The sequence below is a fragment of the Pelobates fuscus genome, chromosome 8 (assembly GCF_036172605.1).
Source record: "Pelobates fuscus isolate aPelFus1 chromosome 8, aPelFus1.pri, whole genome shotgun sequence".
Taxonomy (NCBI): Eukaryota; Metazoa; Chordata; class Amphibia; order Anura; family Pelobatidae; genus Pelobates; species Pelobates fuscus.
Window position 1 is genome coordinate 79,650,707 of NC_086324.1, and position 16,706 is coordinate 79,667,412.

Here is a 16,706-nt window from a genome sequence, read left to right on the forward strand (position 1 = left end):
TTACTGCAAAAAAAATGCACATATTTGTAATCAGCGATGTCTCACGAGTACAACAGTACCCCCCATTAACAGGTTTTATGTTGTTTTGGAAAGTTACAGGGTCAAATATAGAACATTACATTTTCAAATTGAAATTTGCCAGATTGGTAATGTTACCTTTGAGACGGTGTGGTAGCCCAGGAATGAGAATTACCCCCATAATGGCATACCATTTGAAAAAGTAGACAAGCCAAGGTATTGAAAGTGGGGTATGTTTAGTCTTTTTTAGTAGCCACTTAGTCACAAACACTGGCCAAAGTTAGCGTTCATATTTGTTTTTGTGTGAAAAAAACAAAAAACAAATATTTGGCCAGTGTTTGTGACTAAGTGGCTACTAAGAAAGACTGGACATACCCCACTTGCAATACCTTGGGTTGTCTACTTTTGCAAATGGTATGCCATCATGGGAGTAATTCTCATTCCTGGGCTACCATACGCTCTCAAAGGCAACATAACCAATCTGGCAAATTTCAATGTGAAAAAAATAAAATGCAAGCCTTATATGTGACTCTCTAACTTTCCAAAACACCATAAAACCTGTACATGGGGGGTACTGTTATTCTCGGGAGACTTCACTAAACACAAATATTAGTGTTTTAAAACAGTAAAACATATTACAACAATAATATAGACCATAAAAGTGCAGTTCGCTTGTAAAAAATGCAAAAAACGTCACTTTTACTTAAAATATCATCGTTGTAGTACAATTTACCAGTTTGAAACACGAATATTTGAGTTCAGCGAAGTCTCCCGAGTAAAACAGTACCCCCTATGTACAGGTTTTATGGTGTCTTGGAGAGTTACAGGGTCAAATATAGTGCTTGCGAATTAAATTCTCTGCACTTTCTCCTTGTGTTGTCAGGCATGTCAATCAAATTTTAATTAATCAAATCACATAATTACGTTAAAAGATTATTTAAATATACATGTAGAATTTTAATATATATGCTTTTATAGGTATTTAAATTCTACGTGTATACTAATGTAATCTTTTATGTAATTATATGTATTTATCTATATATATATATTTGCGGTTATTTGTATTTTATATATATATAGATATATATAGAATGTCATTCTAAGTGTATTTTGTTACCGATATATATATATATATATATATTAATAACAAAATACAGTTAGAATGAAATTACATATGCATATATAATTTATATAAAATTTTGTTTCAATATTTTATTTATTTATTTTATTATTTTATTTATTTATTATTTTAATTATACGTATTTATATATAATATATATATGTACATCTATTATATATATAATATATATACATATTATATATATGTAACGTCATTCTAAGTGTATTTTAATATTAATATATATATACTTATATTAATATTAAAATACACTTTGTATGACGTTACATATATATAATATGTATATATATATATATATATATTATATATATAATATATATACATATTATATATATATAAAAATATATTTAATTTATTTTTACACTTGTGTTTTATTTATTTTTTATACTTCCCACCAGCAGGGGGACTGTCTGATATTTCAAACAGTCCCCCTGCTGGCAGATCCACAGCCAGCTATAGGGGGCCATGTGATCGCGCTTTGAGAGCGATCACATGGCCCCCGGGGGCCTGATTTGCCGTGGGAGGGCTGCCTGGGCTGTGAGGCAGTCCTCCCGAAGCGGATCGCAGCGGAGGTAAGTACATCTTACCTCCTGGGGCTGCAAGCCGTTACGGCGTGCTATGCCGTCATAACGGCTTTAAAGCCCACTTAACCCGTGACGGCATAGCACGCCGTAACGGCGTTAAGGGGCTAATTTAGCCTCATAATAATAATAATATCTTAAAAATATGCTTTAAAATATTTTTTTTTATAAATTGTTTTTTCCTCGGTAAGAATACAAATAATCTATTTAAAAAAAGGCTTGTCACATTTTCTCTAGATCTCCCTTAGAACCAGGAACTGCTTGTGCCAGCAGGTAAACAAAAAAAAGCATATAGGATACAATACAATAGCTATACTAAAGCATATAGTATACAATAGCTATACATTCTAATTACTGGTTAAAAAAGAAAAAAGATCAGCACTGTTTTCAATGTATTTAAACATCAGCAAGATACATGGTATATAAAGGCTCTTCATTCAACCAGCACAACTTGCATGAGCAGATGAACCATCACTGAAAATGGGAAAGGTAAGATGATCTGAATATTGTAAATATTGGCAACACAAGAAATATTGGAAACAATAAACATTTTTTTTAAATGAACAAAAACAAATTAAAAATGTAAAGGATTATACTGAATGCCAGCAAACTGTATCTGCTGAACAATTATTTAGGCCAGAAACATGACAACATAATATTCTGTAAACCAGTAAGATGATCTGAATATTGTAAATATTGGCAACACAAGAAATATTGGAAACAATAAACAGATTTTTTTTTTTAAGTACTCTCTAGTGAATGCCACTATTCACTGTAATAAATTGCTATAATTATGTGAAAGTTAATGCAAGTTGACCAATCGTAAATACAAAATGTACCAAACATATATTCCAATTCTGCCCTAAACTTGTATGTTTAACTACACTTTAATATTTGAACAGGATAATAGTAGATGTTTTTAGAAATCTATAGCATCAAGTAATCAAACCAGAAACAATGTTTTTAACAGGATAATAGTAGATGTTTTTAGGAATCTTATTATGTTTTTTAAATGAAATTATTAACGACTAAAACAATAATAAACTAAGGAATCTAAAACGTTCAAATGTATTGTTCTTTCACAGATTGTCTTCTATGAGGATCGTAACTTCCAGGGCCGCTCTTATGAGTGCAACTCTGAGTGTCCAGATATGTCCTCATATTTTCATCGCTGTAATTCCATTCGAGTGGAGAGTGGAAACTGGATTCTGTATGAGCACCCCAACTATAGAGGACACCAGTATTACCTCAGCAGGGGAGAATATCCTAATTTCCAGCAATGGATGGGTTTCAATGACTCCATCAGATCTTGCCGTATTAGCCCACAGGTAAAGATATTTACCAAAACAGTTAAAAATCTTACATTAATATGATGCAGTGCAAAAAAACATTATTTTTCAATTATCAATTATTATAGGTTCACCTTTGCAAATATGACCTTTTTTTGACTATTATCAATTATGTTATGGAATATATCTTCAATTCACAATTCCATTGTCAAAGTAACAGCTGGGTTAACATTGCTAAAATATATATATATGCTTTTGTATAGATTTTTGATGTTTACATGAAACTATCCAATTATTGTACTCTTGTTTATAAATAATTTTGTATTTGTAAAGCACCATGGATCATTCAGAGTAAAGGTCTATGAGAAGGAGGATTTCCGAGGTCAGATTATGGAGTTCACTGAAGATTGTCCTAACGTCAATGAGAGATTCCGTTACCATGACATCCACTCCTGCCAGGTGCTTGATGGCTACTGGATGTTCTATGAGGAACCAAATTACAAAGGACGCCAGTATTACCTGAGAACTGGAGAGTACAGAAGATATACTGACTGGGGTGCCATGAGTCCAAGAATTGGCTCATTCAGAAGACTTCACCATTTCTAATAAGTTGGATTAATTACTAAATCAGAATGTCATTAAGAATATAATAAAAGCTTCAAAAATTATCTATATTTGTTTCATTTTCTATTTTGATGTGGTTTTATACCTTTCACTTTACATGCAAAATGCAAACACTTATTTTAAACCACAGTTCAGTAAATAAATTATTAATATAACAGTGGTTCTTATAAAAACAAATAATTAATGAGTAAGTAATAAGTGGAATTATATTATATTTTAGATATAGTCCCTCTGGAAGTTGAAGTTGTGACAGACAAAATACTTATAGCTTATTTTACTGAAGGTGGTTTGACAAAAAAAAGTAATGGTAACTCTGTCGTGTATCAAATAATATCTATGGTGTTGTTTTCTGGTATGAATGTTTTTTAATGCTTTCTGTACAGAATATAGTACATTCTTTTGACGGACCGCCTGGCACCCCGACCGGATACCTCTGTCAATCAATGCTCCTAGTCCTTCCCGAGGGCTCCAAGCACTCCACCAGACACCATAAGCACTGCAGACCCCACTTCCAGCGATGCAGCTGCGCCGGGGTCTCGCCGTCCTCCACCCACCCTGGAACCAAGACCAGGATCCAGCTCCCAGTGGGATAGCCTCTCCTACTCCAGAGAGCGTAGCAGGAACAAGCTTTTACAAGAGCTTAGTGAATATACTCAGGGGATTATTGTGATTATAGCAATCCCCTAGAGTGTAGTTATGCAATCCCCCAAACATGAGCCAAGACTTCATGAAGGGGTAAAGCAGGTCTGTTTAATGCAAGCCAGCACTTACAATTTATACACACATTTAAACCCCCACCAGCCTCATTTACATACAATAGGTTACATAGAGAACTATAGTACGAGGAAGGGTGGGGTTAGACAATAGCAAGGACTGATGTGAGATTGAGGAGGGACAAAGCAGCCAGTTTAAACTGGTCTGCTAGAGAAACAATATGACAGAAAAAAGGGGGAGGCGATGATACACAGACAAGTAATACATTCAACATACTCCTCCTCTGTGTCTCAGAGATAATTAATTATCTCCAGGCACAGAAAAACACACAATTTACAAACACCCCAAAAGTACCCCAAGATCCATGGAAACCCCACAAGAGTCACATCCTCGGATAGCCCTGATCTGGGTGACCAACATATCAATTCAGTGGTTTGGTTTTTCCATGGAAATCACTTTTTAACATGTTTATTTGCAGGGTCCATAATCCTGGGGCAAGAGGCTGGCAAGCAGACCCCCCCAAGTACCAGTGGCGAGGTTACTTTCGCCACAATTCTTATAAATATACACACATATATATATATGTGTGTGTGTGCAAATGTCCTACATGTGTAAGTTAAAAGTAATAGAGATTCTTGGTGAGTTAGAATGATGGAAGAAATATAATGAAATACCTGGACATCCAACAACAACGTTTTACGCTTCACATGTGAAGCCTCTGCAGAAACTGCTGAATTTGAATAAGCATTTAACAACACAGAACATTAACTGACTCTCACGATTCATATATCTGAAAATTCCTTTATGTACATGTCCATATTTAATGGAACATGTACAATGTGTAGATTGTTTTTGTGAGCTCCCATCATTTTTAATTTCCTTAATTAGGCTAAGTAGACTGTTGATACTTCAAGCTGCACAGTAAGATTTGTCATCGCAGATTTATGTTTATGCAAAGGCACATTTGAATGTAAGAAATAAAGATAAATAACAAAACAAGGCAACATTTAGTAGCCATCGACTTTTACAAGATAACACTAATTAAACAATATTGTAACATCTAAAATTACATGTAGGTCAGTGAAGGTAACTTCTATCAGACCAGATATTGTTTGGGTTCCAAGATTCTCAGCATGTTGGCAGCAAAATAACACATTTACCTGTATTTATCTGTTTTCAGAAGCTTAAATATTGGGGAATGCTCTTAACAGCGGTATCGGATCCTGACCCTAGTTCACAACATATAGATAAGTATTGGATTTTTTCACATACTAGCATGTTTTCTAAGCCACTGAAATTCTTACATAGAGACTTTGTTTTATGTATTCGTTAAATTCCTGACTGTCTCAGAACAGTCACGATATTCTTTTGAAGCCCATATAAACACTTGAAACTGATTGTCATGTTCTAGCAAATCACAATATAAAACTTTGTAGAAATAAAGAAACAGGAAAGGAGAAATCAGTGCAGAATGCACTCTTTCTTTTATTTACTGCCAAATTAAGATAAAGGATACTAAAACCATAATTGGATATTCAACAAACAAACAATAAACAATCAAAGAGTTGAAAATAATATGTAATGCTATGAGGTTAACCTTTAAATATAGCTTGTTTGCTACATCTAAGTGCTGCTTTTAAGTGTGTGATTGGAGATATTCTGGAGAGTTTTACAGAATCTTCAACAAGATTTTGCTAAGGTTTTTTTTTTTTTTTTTAACTGTTACAGGTAAGATTCATCTACAGGTTTCTGATTGCACAAGGTTTGATTTCCTGTTGGTAATTGGTAAGGCATTTGATTTGATTAGCTAGGTGCTTGATATTAATTTTTGGTTAATTAGCTGTTGTTTGCAAATAAGCAAAGGCCTAACCAGGTGTTAAACATTCCTAGTTGGTGGTGCTTTTAGGAGTTATATAAGGATTGTGGCCATTAGCTTTGCTAATATAGTTTGGTTGCTACTTCTGTCACGTATTCATCGGCACATAAAAATGTGATTAATGGTATTTAATGTCCTACCAGGAAAAGTTGTGCTGAGCAGCAATCAATCCACAGGAGGGTTTGTGCTGAGCAGCAATCATGCAAATAGGAACCTGGTAACTTCCTTTGGGGTCAAAGGCCGGTTACAATCAATCAATCAGATCCACAGGCGGGGTATTTAGGCCCAGTTCTCCTCTTGCTCAGTGACCTGTCGTGGTTTCCCTTGTGGTTGACCGAAAGCGCGTTTGTTTGATTTAAATTATTACCTCATTAAAATAGCAGACTTAGTTCAGTGTAATAGTTGTTATGCATTTGTTTCACATTTCACTTTTTGGAGATTTAGATGCTGTCTAATCTGTAGACAGTTCTCTATATTGAGGCAGGAAATTGTATTTTTGAAGTCTGAGATTTGTAAATTATCTGGTAAACAAACTCCGTCTGGAACTGCTGCAAAGCCACTGCCGCAGAGACGTACTAGGGATGTCAGATGGATTACTGTAGGATCTGGTAGACTTAGAGTTGTGGATAAAAGGCATATTGCACAGTCTGTTGCTCTACATAATTCATTTTTTACTCCACAGATGTGGCCAAAATAGTAAAAAACAAAAAGTTAGCATTTAGTAATTATAAAAAAAAAACCAGAGTGAGGAAGACAGAATGATCTATAAGATTAGGCAGAAAGAGGCGAAGCAAGTTATAAGAGCTTCCAAATCACACACAGAAGAGAAAATAGCACAGTCAGTAAAAAAGGGTGACAAAACATTTTTTAGATACATAAATGAGAAAAGGAAAGTAAAACAAGGATTAGTTAGATTAAAAACAAAAGAAGGAAGGTATGTAGAAGAGGATAAAGGTCTAGCTGACTGCCTCAATGAATATTTCTGTTCAGTATTTACAGATCAAAACGAAGGAAAGGGGCCTCAGTTAGGAAAAAGGACAAATGAGTCAGTCGTTACATGTGAATTTACAGAGGAAGAGGTTCTATTTCAACTGTCAAAAGTAAAGACAAATAAGTCAATGGGACCTGATGGACTACACCCAAAGTTATTAAAAGAGCTTAGTGGTGTACTAGCAAAACCATTAACAGATTTATTTAACCAATCACTGCTGACAGGAGTAGTCTCAGGAGATTGGAAGTTAGCAAATGTTGTGCCCAATCACAAGAAAGGAAGTAGGGAGGAGTCGGGCAACTGTAGGCCAGTAAGCCTTACTTCAGTAGTGGGGAAAGTAATAGAAGCCATGTTAAAGGATAGGATTGTTGAACAAACCTGAGCGGTGGGTGGGGGCCCTAAATAAGAATGATGGGGGTAACCTACTGTCCTCCCCCCGGCCCCCATCCCTGCGCGGTGGGTGGGGGCCCTACATAACAATGAGGGGGGACCTACTGTCCTCCCCCCCACCCCCACCCCTGAGCGGTGGGTGGGGGCCCTAAATAAGATTGAGGGGGTACCTACTGTCCTCCCCCCGCCCCAACCCTGCATGGTGGGTGGGGGCCCTACATAACAATGAGGGGGGACCTATTGTCCTCCCCCTGGCCCGACCCCTGCGCGGAAGGTGGGGTCCCTAAATAAGAATGAGGGGGGGACCTACCTAAAGCCTTGCCCCGCCCTGCAATTAGGCTAAGAACACTCTGATTGGTTGGTTTAAGCTAATTAGAGTGCTGTTTGTCATTTTACACAGCATGGGAAAGTTATTTGGAATTTTCCCACGCTGTGTAATTTGACTCATAACACTCTGAATGGTGGGCTTGAAATCCATCCAATCAGAGTGCTCTGTGTCATTTTACACAGCATGGGAAAGTTCCAAAGAAAGTTCCACTCAGGGGTGGGGGTCGGGGGGGAAGGCCAGTAGGCCCCCCCCTCATTGGTATGTAGGGCCCCCACCCGCCGCACAGGGTTGGGGGCCAGGGGGGAGGACAGTAGGTCCCCCCCTCAATGTTATTTAGGACCCCCACCCGCCACGCAGGGGTTGGGGCCGGGGGGTAGGACAATAGGTCTCCCCACATTGTTATGTAGGGCCCCCACCCGCCAGTCAGGGGTGGGGGCCAATAGGTTTTTATTTTTTTTTATTATTTTTTTTACAGTGGCTGCTCACTGTTTACTAGACATGCCCCTACTTGTGGTATAGCGAGTAGGGGCTGAATTTACTAATACTAAGTAAGATTTACTTAGAATTAGTAAATGTGGATGAAAGACCAATTTAGGTCTTTCAGGCTTTTGGTAGATAGCTCACATGCTGCACTGGCCAATCACAGCAATACCATTAGTAGGCATGGCTGTGATGGCTTCTAAGGGCACACGAGTCAAACGCTTGTTGAATGGCTGCCCTGCAGCTTTTCAAAACGCGCCATTAAATCGCCGAACACCGAACTCGAACCCGAGTTATTACTGAAATGTCCGGGTTCGGGTTCAGGGTCAAAAAAACGTAGTGTTCGGTACGAACCCCAACTTTACAGTTCGATCGGGTTAGCTCAACTCTATTCATGACACAATATAATGTAAATCACCAACATATCAAATGTCTAAAAAAATATTGTCCGGTGTTACTTGAAGACCCAATATTGGGAAGTTCTCTACCAAAACATCCTACTCTAATATGAAGAAAAAATCAGAATTTAACCCCTTCACGCCGTTACGACGTGCTATGCCGTCACGGTTTAAGTGGGCTTTAAAGCCGTTGTGACGGCATAGCACGCCGTAACGGCTTTAAGCCCTGGAGCGCCCGGTATACTTACCTTACCGGCGTTCCACTTCGGGAGGACTGCCTCACAGCCCAGGCAGCCCCCCCACGGCAAATCAGGCCCCCGGGGGCCATGTGATCGCTCTCAAAGAGCGATCACATGGCCCCCTATAGCTGGCTGTGGATCTGCCAGCAGGGGGACTGTCTAAAATATCAGACAGTCCCCCTGCTGGTGGGAAGTATAAAAAAAAAATTAATTAGACATGTTTTAAAATAAATCAAATGTATTTATATATATATAATATATGTATATATATGTTATATATATAATATATATGTATATTATATATATTTAACGTCATACATAGTGTATTTTAATACTAATATAAGTACATATATTAGTATTAAAATACACTTAGAATGACGTTACATATATATAATATACATATATTATATATATAATAGATATATACACATATATTATATATATTAATACGTATAATTACAATAATAAATAAAATAATAAAATTAATAAATAAAATATTGAAACAAAATTTAATATAAATTATATATACATATGTAATTTCATTCTAACTGTATTTTGTTATTAATATATATGTATTGGTAACAAAATACACTTAGAATGACATTCTATATATATATCTATCTAAAAAAAACTTGAAAATCCCCCGCACTCACTCTTTAGTAGCAATCCACTTCGCCGGGTGCCATGGCATGAACTCCAATCAAATATTGTAGCAAAGAACAGCCGCTCTCCGGTCTTGTAAAAGTCCAAAATTTATTCAATAAAGTTTAAAAAAAGAGACCCGCTCGGGACTTTCCTCAGGGTAACAAAACCATACTAAATATACATGCAAAGTACTGACAATATATAGGTAGAATATAATTAGAAAAAACTCACCCAGGTGCGGTGTATGTGTATCAGCCGTGTATCAGGGCACTTCCGGGTATGCGCGCGCACACCCGCGTAAACTCCGCCCACCTTACGTGCACGTGATACGTGCGGTGACGTGTGTGTTGTGTATATGGTTGCTAAGCAACATTACGTGCCTGGATTCTCCAGCCTGGATGAAAATATGGTGAATGAGAATAAACAATGTGACTTGTAAAGACTATTCGAGTGTGCATAAAAAGGATGTGTCTGTTCTGCTGTATTGCAGAACCGAATTACAAATATTATGGATAGCTGCAGAAGCATAAATTTGCCCATTTTATAAGTGTCACCCGTGCAAATGACACCCAATGCAGAGTGATGTACATTGAGACCGGCACAGCGGTACATATATATATAGAATACATAAAAAATATGTGTAATTGTACAACGTGATTCATATCTCTCTATACACTAAAGGCAAATACCCGAGCATCACATTAACCAAAATACATAACTAGATACAAACTAATGCACTGTATAAAATAGTACAAGCTATAGGAATTTTAAATAAATGAATAATAAGGGATGTTTTCGTTTAACCCTCTCGGTGCCATTGTCCCCAACTGATAAATCCAAAACGATTCCTTTTGGAGCAGCATCCGACCTCTATTACCACCCCTTTTGGGACAAGGTATGTGGTCTATACTCACAAATTTGAGGGAGGCTAATGGATGTCCTTTCTCCAAAAAATGTTTGGCCACCGGTTTGTCAGATTGGCCATCTCGATAGGCCAGCCTGATACTAGACCGGTGGCCACGTATGCGCTCACAGATGGGGGTTTCCGTCTTACCCACATAATATAGTCCACAGGGGCACATGAGCTTGTAAATGACAAAGGGTGTCTTACAGGTAATGGTATACCTAATGTCATATGTTTTATTAGTGTGTGGGTGGCAAAACTTCTTAGATGGGATCATGTGCCCGCAGGTAACACACCCAAGACACCGTATGCAACCACGTATGTTGGCCTTGCAAGTCTTGGTGTAACTGTCCACAGGATCTGTATGTACCAAAATGTCGCGTAAGTTCCTGTTTCTTCTATAACAGATCATGGGCGGTTCTTTAAAGATTTTAGGCAAAGAGTCATCTGTGGATATCATCTTCCAGTTGTCCTTAATTAGTGCTGTGACCTTGTCTGCAGTATTGTGGAATGTCAACGGAAACACCATGCGTTGTGATGAGTAAGCCTTATCCTGTTTCGGGGCTAACCTGGCTTGGGTGAGTGCCTCTTGTAGTACTCGACCTTCATACCCTCTATTCACGAACTTTTGGGTCATTGATTCCAGTTGTATTTCTGCAGCCTCTGTATTTGAGTTATTCCGTATGACTCTCTGATATTGCGCCTTGGGTATAGATTTTTACAGAGCCCATGGGTGTGCGCTCTGTGCGTGCAAAATGGTATTCCTATCAGTTGGTTTAGAGAACAGTGTGTACTCAATTCCATTCACTCCATAGGACAACTCAAAATCTAGGTATTGGACTGAATGTTCACTGATATTGGACGTGAACCTGATTGGTGTAAGTAACGTATTCAATGCTTGTATCATGTCCTGAGCTTGTTCTGCTGTACCGTTCCAGATTATAAGGAGATCATCAATGTAGCGGTAGTACCCCATGATGAATCTTGCATATGGGGTTAGTATGTATTGTACCTCATACATATACATATATGCATTTGCATATCTTGGCGCTACTGCCGAGCCCATAGAGGTTCCCGCTATCTGTAAGTACCATTGGTCTTCAAATCTAAAATAATTGTTGTTCAAAATAAAGGATAGTAGCTCCAATGCAGATTCAATCGGAGGGCCTCGATATAGTGAAGTATTGCATAGCACTTGACGCATCGCCTCTACCCCATCTATGTGTGGGATGACCGTATATAAATTAGACACATCCATGGTGATAAAAATCAGTGTTGTGTCTTTGAAGTCCAAGGTTTTAAGATGTTGTAATAGAGACTGTGTGTCTTTGACGCAAGTATATAGGGCTTCGACTGGTTTTTTACAGATGAAATCAAGCCACTGTGCAATAGGTTCAAGTACACCGTCGATGGCTGAGACAATGGGTCTCCCCGGGGGTCTCTGAGCATTCTTATGTATTTTAGGGATGCTGTATATCACCGGAGTGCGGGGGAAGGTTTTATTCAAAAATTGATATAATTCCATGTCAATGTATCCAGCTCTTAAAGACATGTCCAATATATCCACAAGTTTCTTCTGTATTTCTGCTGTAGGGTCTGCCTTTAATGGGTAGTACGTATTGCTATCCTTCAGCTGTCTTTTCAGATGATCGGAGTAGTAACTGTAGTCCATAAGGACTATCCCACCGCCCTTATCCGCAGGGCGGATCACTATTGTGGAATCTTTAGACAGTTCCCTGAGCAAAATCTGCTCCTGTTTGGTTATATTGTGCTGTTGTCTGGACCTGCGAGAAAAAATATTCTGTGCCATCCTGGCTGTAGAGGATAAAAAGGTTTTAATCGTATGTTTAGTGCTGTGTGGATCAAATGTAGATCTTGTCTTAAATCTACCTGATGCCATATCTACTGTTGATGACTCCTGTTTTGAAGCATTCTGGAAAAATTATTTCAATCTCATTTGTCTCCCAAATTGAAATAATTCAGTGCTCCATTTAAATGCATTAGGGCCACAGGTAGGTATAAAAGACAGCCCTTTACTTAGAGTGGTTACTTCGATAGAGCTGAGTGGTCTCTGAGAGAGGTTGAAAATAGGATTTACCTCCTGAGCGGCGGTTTCCCCCTGGGCGCCGAATTTAATCTTACGGCCTCTCCTAATCCTGTGTCTTCTTCTCCTCGGTGTCTCGGGGTACTACCGCTACATTGCTGATCTCCTTATAATCTGGAACGGTACAGCAGAACAAGCTCAGGACATGATACAAGCATTGAATACGTTACCTACACCAATCAGGTTCACGTCCAATATCAGTGAACATTCAGTCCAATACCTAGATTTTGAGTTGTCCTATGGAGTGAATGGAATTGAGTACACACTGTTCTCTAAACCAACTGATAGGAATACCCTTTTGCACGCACAGAGCGCACACCCATGGGCTCTGAAAAAATCTATACCCAAGGCGCAATATCAGAGAGTCATACGGAATAACTCAAATACAGAGGCTGCAGAAATACAACTGGAATCAATGACCCAAAAGTTCGTGAATAGAGGGTATGAAGGTCGAGTACTACAAGAGGCACTCACCCAAGCCAGGTTAGCCCCGAAACAGGATAAGGCTTACTCATCACAACGCATGGTGTTTCCGTTGACATTCCACAATACTGCAGACAAGGTCACAGCACTAATTAAGGACAACTGGAAGATGATATCCACAGATGACTCTTTGCCTAAAATCTTTAAAGAACCGCCCATGATCTGTTATAGAAGAAACAGGAACTTACGCGACATTTTGGTACATACAGATCCTGTGGACAGTTACACCAAGACTTGCAAGGCCAACATACTTGGTTGCATACGGTGTCTTGGGTGTGTTACCTGCGGGCACATGATCCCATCTAAGAAGTTTTGCCACCCACACACTAATAAAACATATGACATTAGGTATACCATTACCTGTAAGACACCCTTTGTCATTTACAAGCTCATGTGCCCCTGTGGACTATATTATGTGGGTAAGACGGAAACCCCCATCTGTGAGCGCACACGTGGCCACCGGTCTAGTATCAGGCTGGCCTATCGAGATGGCCAATCTGACAAACCGGTGGCCAAACATTTTTTGGAGAAAGGACATCCATTAGCCTCCCTCAAATTTGTGAGTATAGACCACATACCTTGTCCCAAAAGGGGTGGTAATAGAGGTCGGATGCTGCTCCAAAAGGAATCGTTTTGGATTTATCAGTTGGGGACAATGGCACAGAGAGGGTTAAACGAAAACATCCCTTATTATTCATTTATTTAAAATTCCTATAGCTTGTACTATTTTATACAGTGCATTAGTTTGTATCTAGTTATGTATTTTGGTTAATGTGATGCTCGGGTATTTGCCTTTAGTGTATAGAGAGATATGAATCACGTTGTACAATTACACATATTTTTTATGTATTCTATATATATATGTACCGCTGTGCCGGTCTCAATGTACATCACTCTGCATTGGGTGTCATTTGCACGGGTGACACTTATAAAATGGGCAAATTTATGCTTCTGCAGCTATCCATAATATTTGTAATTCGGTTCTGCAATACAGCAGAACAGACACATCCTTTTTATGCACACTCGAATAGTCTTTACAAGTCACATTGTTTATTCTCATTCACCATATTTTCATCCAGGCTGGAGAATCCAGGCACGTAATGTTGCTTAGCAACCATATACACAACACACACGTCACCGCACGTATCACGTGCACGTAAGGTGGGCGGAGTTTACGCGGGTGTGCGCGCGCATACCCGGAAGTGCCCTGATACACGGCTGATACAAATACACCGCACCTGGGTGAGTTTTTTCTAATTATATTCTACCTATATATTGTCAGTACTTTGCATGTATATTTAGTATGGTTTTGTTACCCTGAGGAAAGTCCCGAGCGGGGACTGAAACGTTGGTCTCTTTTTTTAAACTTTATTGAATAAATTTTGGACTTTTACAAGACCGGAGAGCGGCTGTTCTTTGCTACAATATATATCTATCTATATATGAAATGCAAATAACCGCAAATATATATATATATATATATATATATATATATATATATAGATAAATACATATAATTACATAAAATATTACATTAGTATACACGTAGAATTTAAATACCTATAAATGCATATGTATTAAAATTCTACGTGTATATTTAAGTTATCTTTTAACATAATTAGGTGATTTGATTAATTAAAATTTGATTGACATGCCTGACAACACAGGGAGAAAGTGCAGAGAATTTAATTCGCAAGCACTATATTTGACCCTGTAACTCTCCAAGACAACATAAAACCTGTACATGGGGGGTACTGTTTTACTCGGGAGACTTCGCTGAACTCAAATATTAGTGTTTCAAATTGGTAAATTGTATTACAACGATGATATTTTAAGTAAAAGTGAAGTTTTTTGCATTTTTTACAAACGAACGGCACTTTTATGGAATATATTATTGTTGTAATATGTTTTACTGTTTTAAAACACTAATATTTGTGTTTAGTGAAGTCTCCCGAGAATAAAAGTACCCCCCATGTACAGGTTTCATGGTGTTTTGGAAAGTTAGAGAGTCACATATAAGGCTTGCATTTCATTTTTTTTACATTGAAATTTGCCAGATTGGTTATGTTGCCTTTGAGAGCGTATGGTAGCCCAGGAATGAGAATTACCCCCATGATGGCATACCATTTGCAAAAGTAGACAACCCAAGGTATTGCAAGTGGGGTATCACAAACACTGGCCAAATATTCGTTTTTTGCTTTTTTAACAAAAAAACAAATATGAACGCTAACTTTGGCCAGTGTTTGTGACTAAGTGGCTACTAAAAAGACTAAACATACCCCACTTTCAATACCTTTGGTTGTCTACTTTTTAAAATGGTATGCCATTATGCGGGTAATTCTCATTGCTGGGCTACCACACCGTCTCAAAGGTAACATTACCAATCTGGCAAATTTCTATTTGAAAATGGAACGTTCTATATTTTACCCTGTAACTTTCCAAAATACCATAAAACCTGTTAATGGGGGATACAGTATTATGACATTCACAGCTAAAATGTCAGCCGGAAATACAAATTTTAAAAAAAATCTTATTTTCTCACATTTTTTTTACATTTTATTCATAATGAATTATGTTCCATATATGAATAGTTAATGGTAAATTAAAGCCCTGTTTCTCCTGAACAAAATGATATATAATAAGTGTGGGTGCATATAATTTGAAACAGGGGAACTACGGTTGAACAGACATGTAGCGCAAATTCTAGTTTTTGTTTACGTTTTGTTTTGATCAGAACGTGCACTATTGACTCCGTCCTGAAGGGGTTAAAACATGTAATTGCCCCCAGTTATGCTCTAAAATGTAATACTAACAGGGAGATGGAAAAATCTAAAGGATTTAGGGGTTGAAACAGTTGCAAAGCCTGTTCAACGGTCAATATGGTTAGAACAAAGACCTTTTGGAGTTCAATAACTGGAGAGTCTTTTTGTATCAAGACGGAGATTGGATGCCGCACAATATGTTTGTCGTACTAAGAGGAATCTTAATATCCGGGTTTTGGAGCATATAAATAATATTTTAAAAGGCCTTTTGTCACATTCAGTCCCCGTACACTGCAACTTATGTCCCCTTTTCTTCTTTAACCTCTTAACGCCTTCTATGCCGTTCTATGCCGTCCCCATTTAAATGGGCGTTAAAGCCGTTCGGCGGCATAGAACGCCGTAACGGCTTAATCCCCCAGGAGGTAAAATTTACTTACCTCCGCCGCGATCCTCTTCGGGAGGACTGCCTGACAGCCCAGGCAGCCCTCCCATGGCAAATCAGGCCCCCTGTGCGGTGGGTGGGGGCCATAAATCACAATGGGGGGACCTAATGCCCCCCCCCCCGCCCCCCACCACAGTGCTCTGTGTCATTTTACACAGCGTGGGAAAGTTCTTTGGAATTTTCCCACGCTGTGTAAAATGACAAAGAGCACTCTGATTGGCTTAAACCGGCCAATCAGAGTGTTCTTAGCCTAATTGCAGGGCGTGGCAAGGCTTTATAAGCCTCCCCCGCCCTGCAGAG

The 16,706-nt window shown here is 38.4% G+C and overlaps 1 protein-coding gene across 2 annotated transcripts in view; it reads left to right on the forward strand.

Annotated features, from left to right (window-relative positions):
- The window catches only part of LOC134571635 (gamma-crystallin-3-like), a 51,966-nt gene extending 48,325 nt beyond the window's left edge, over nt 1-3,641 (forward strand). Inside the window, exons 1-3 of one of the 2 annotated variants that reach the window (XM_063430108.1) lie at nt 2,201-2,226; nt 2,823-3,065; nt 3,360-3,641. In XM_063430108.1, the coding sequence (XP_063286178.1) occupies nt 2,218-2,226; nt 2,823-3,065; nt 3,360-3,632 (525 nt within the window). In that variant the 5' untranslated portion in view covers nt 2,201-2,217 and the 3' untranslated portion in view covers nt 3,633-3,641. Of the gene's footprint in view, nt 1-2,200; nt 2,227-2,822; nt 3,066-3,359 lie in introns of those variants that run through there. The other variant, XM_063430107.1, reaches the window with a different exon arrangement.
- Nucleotides 3,642-16,706: the final 13,065 nt, after the last annotated feature.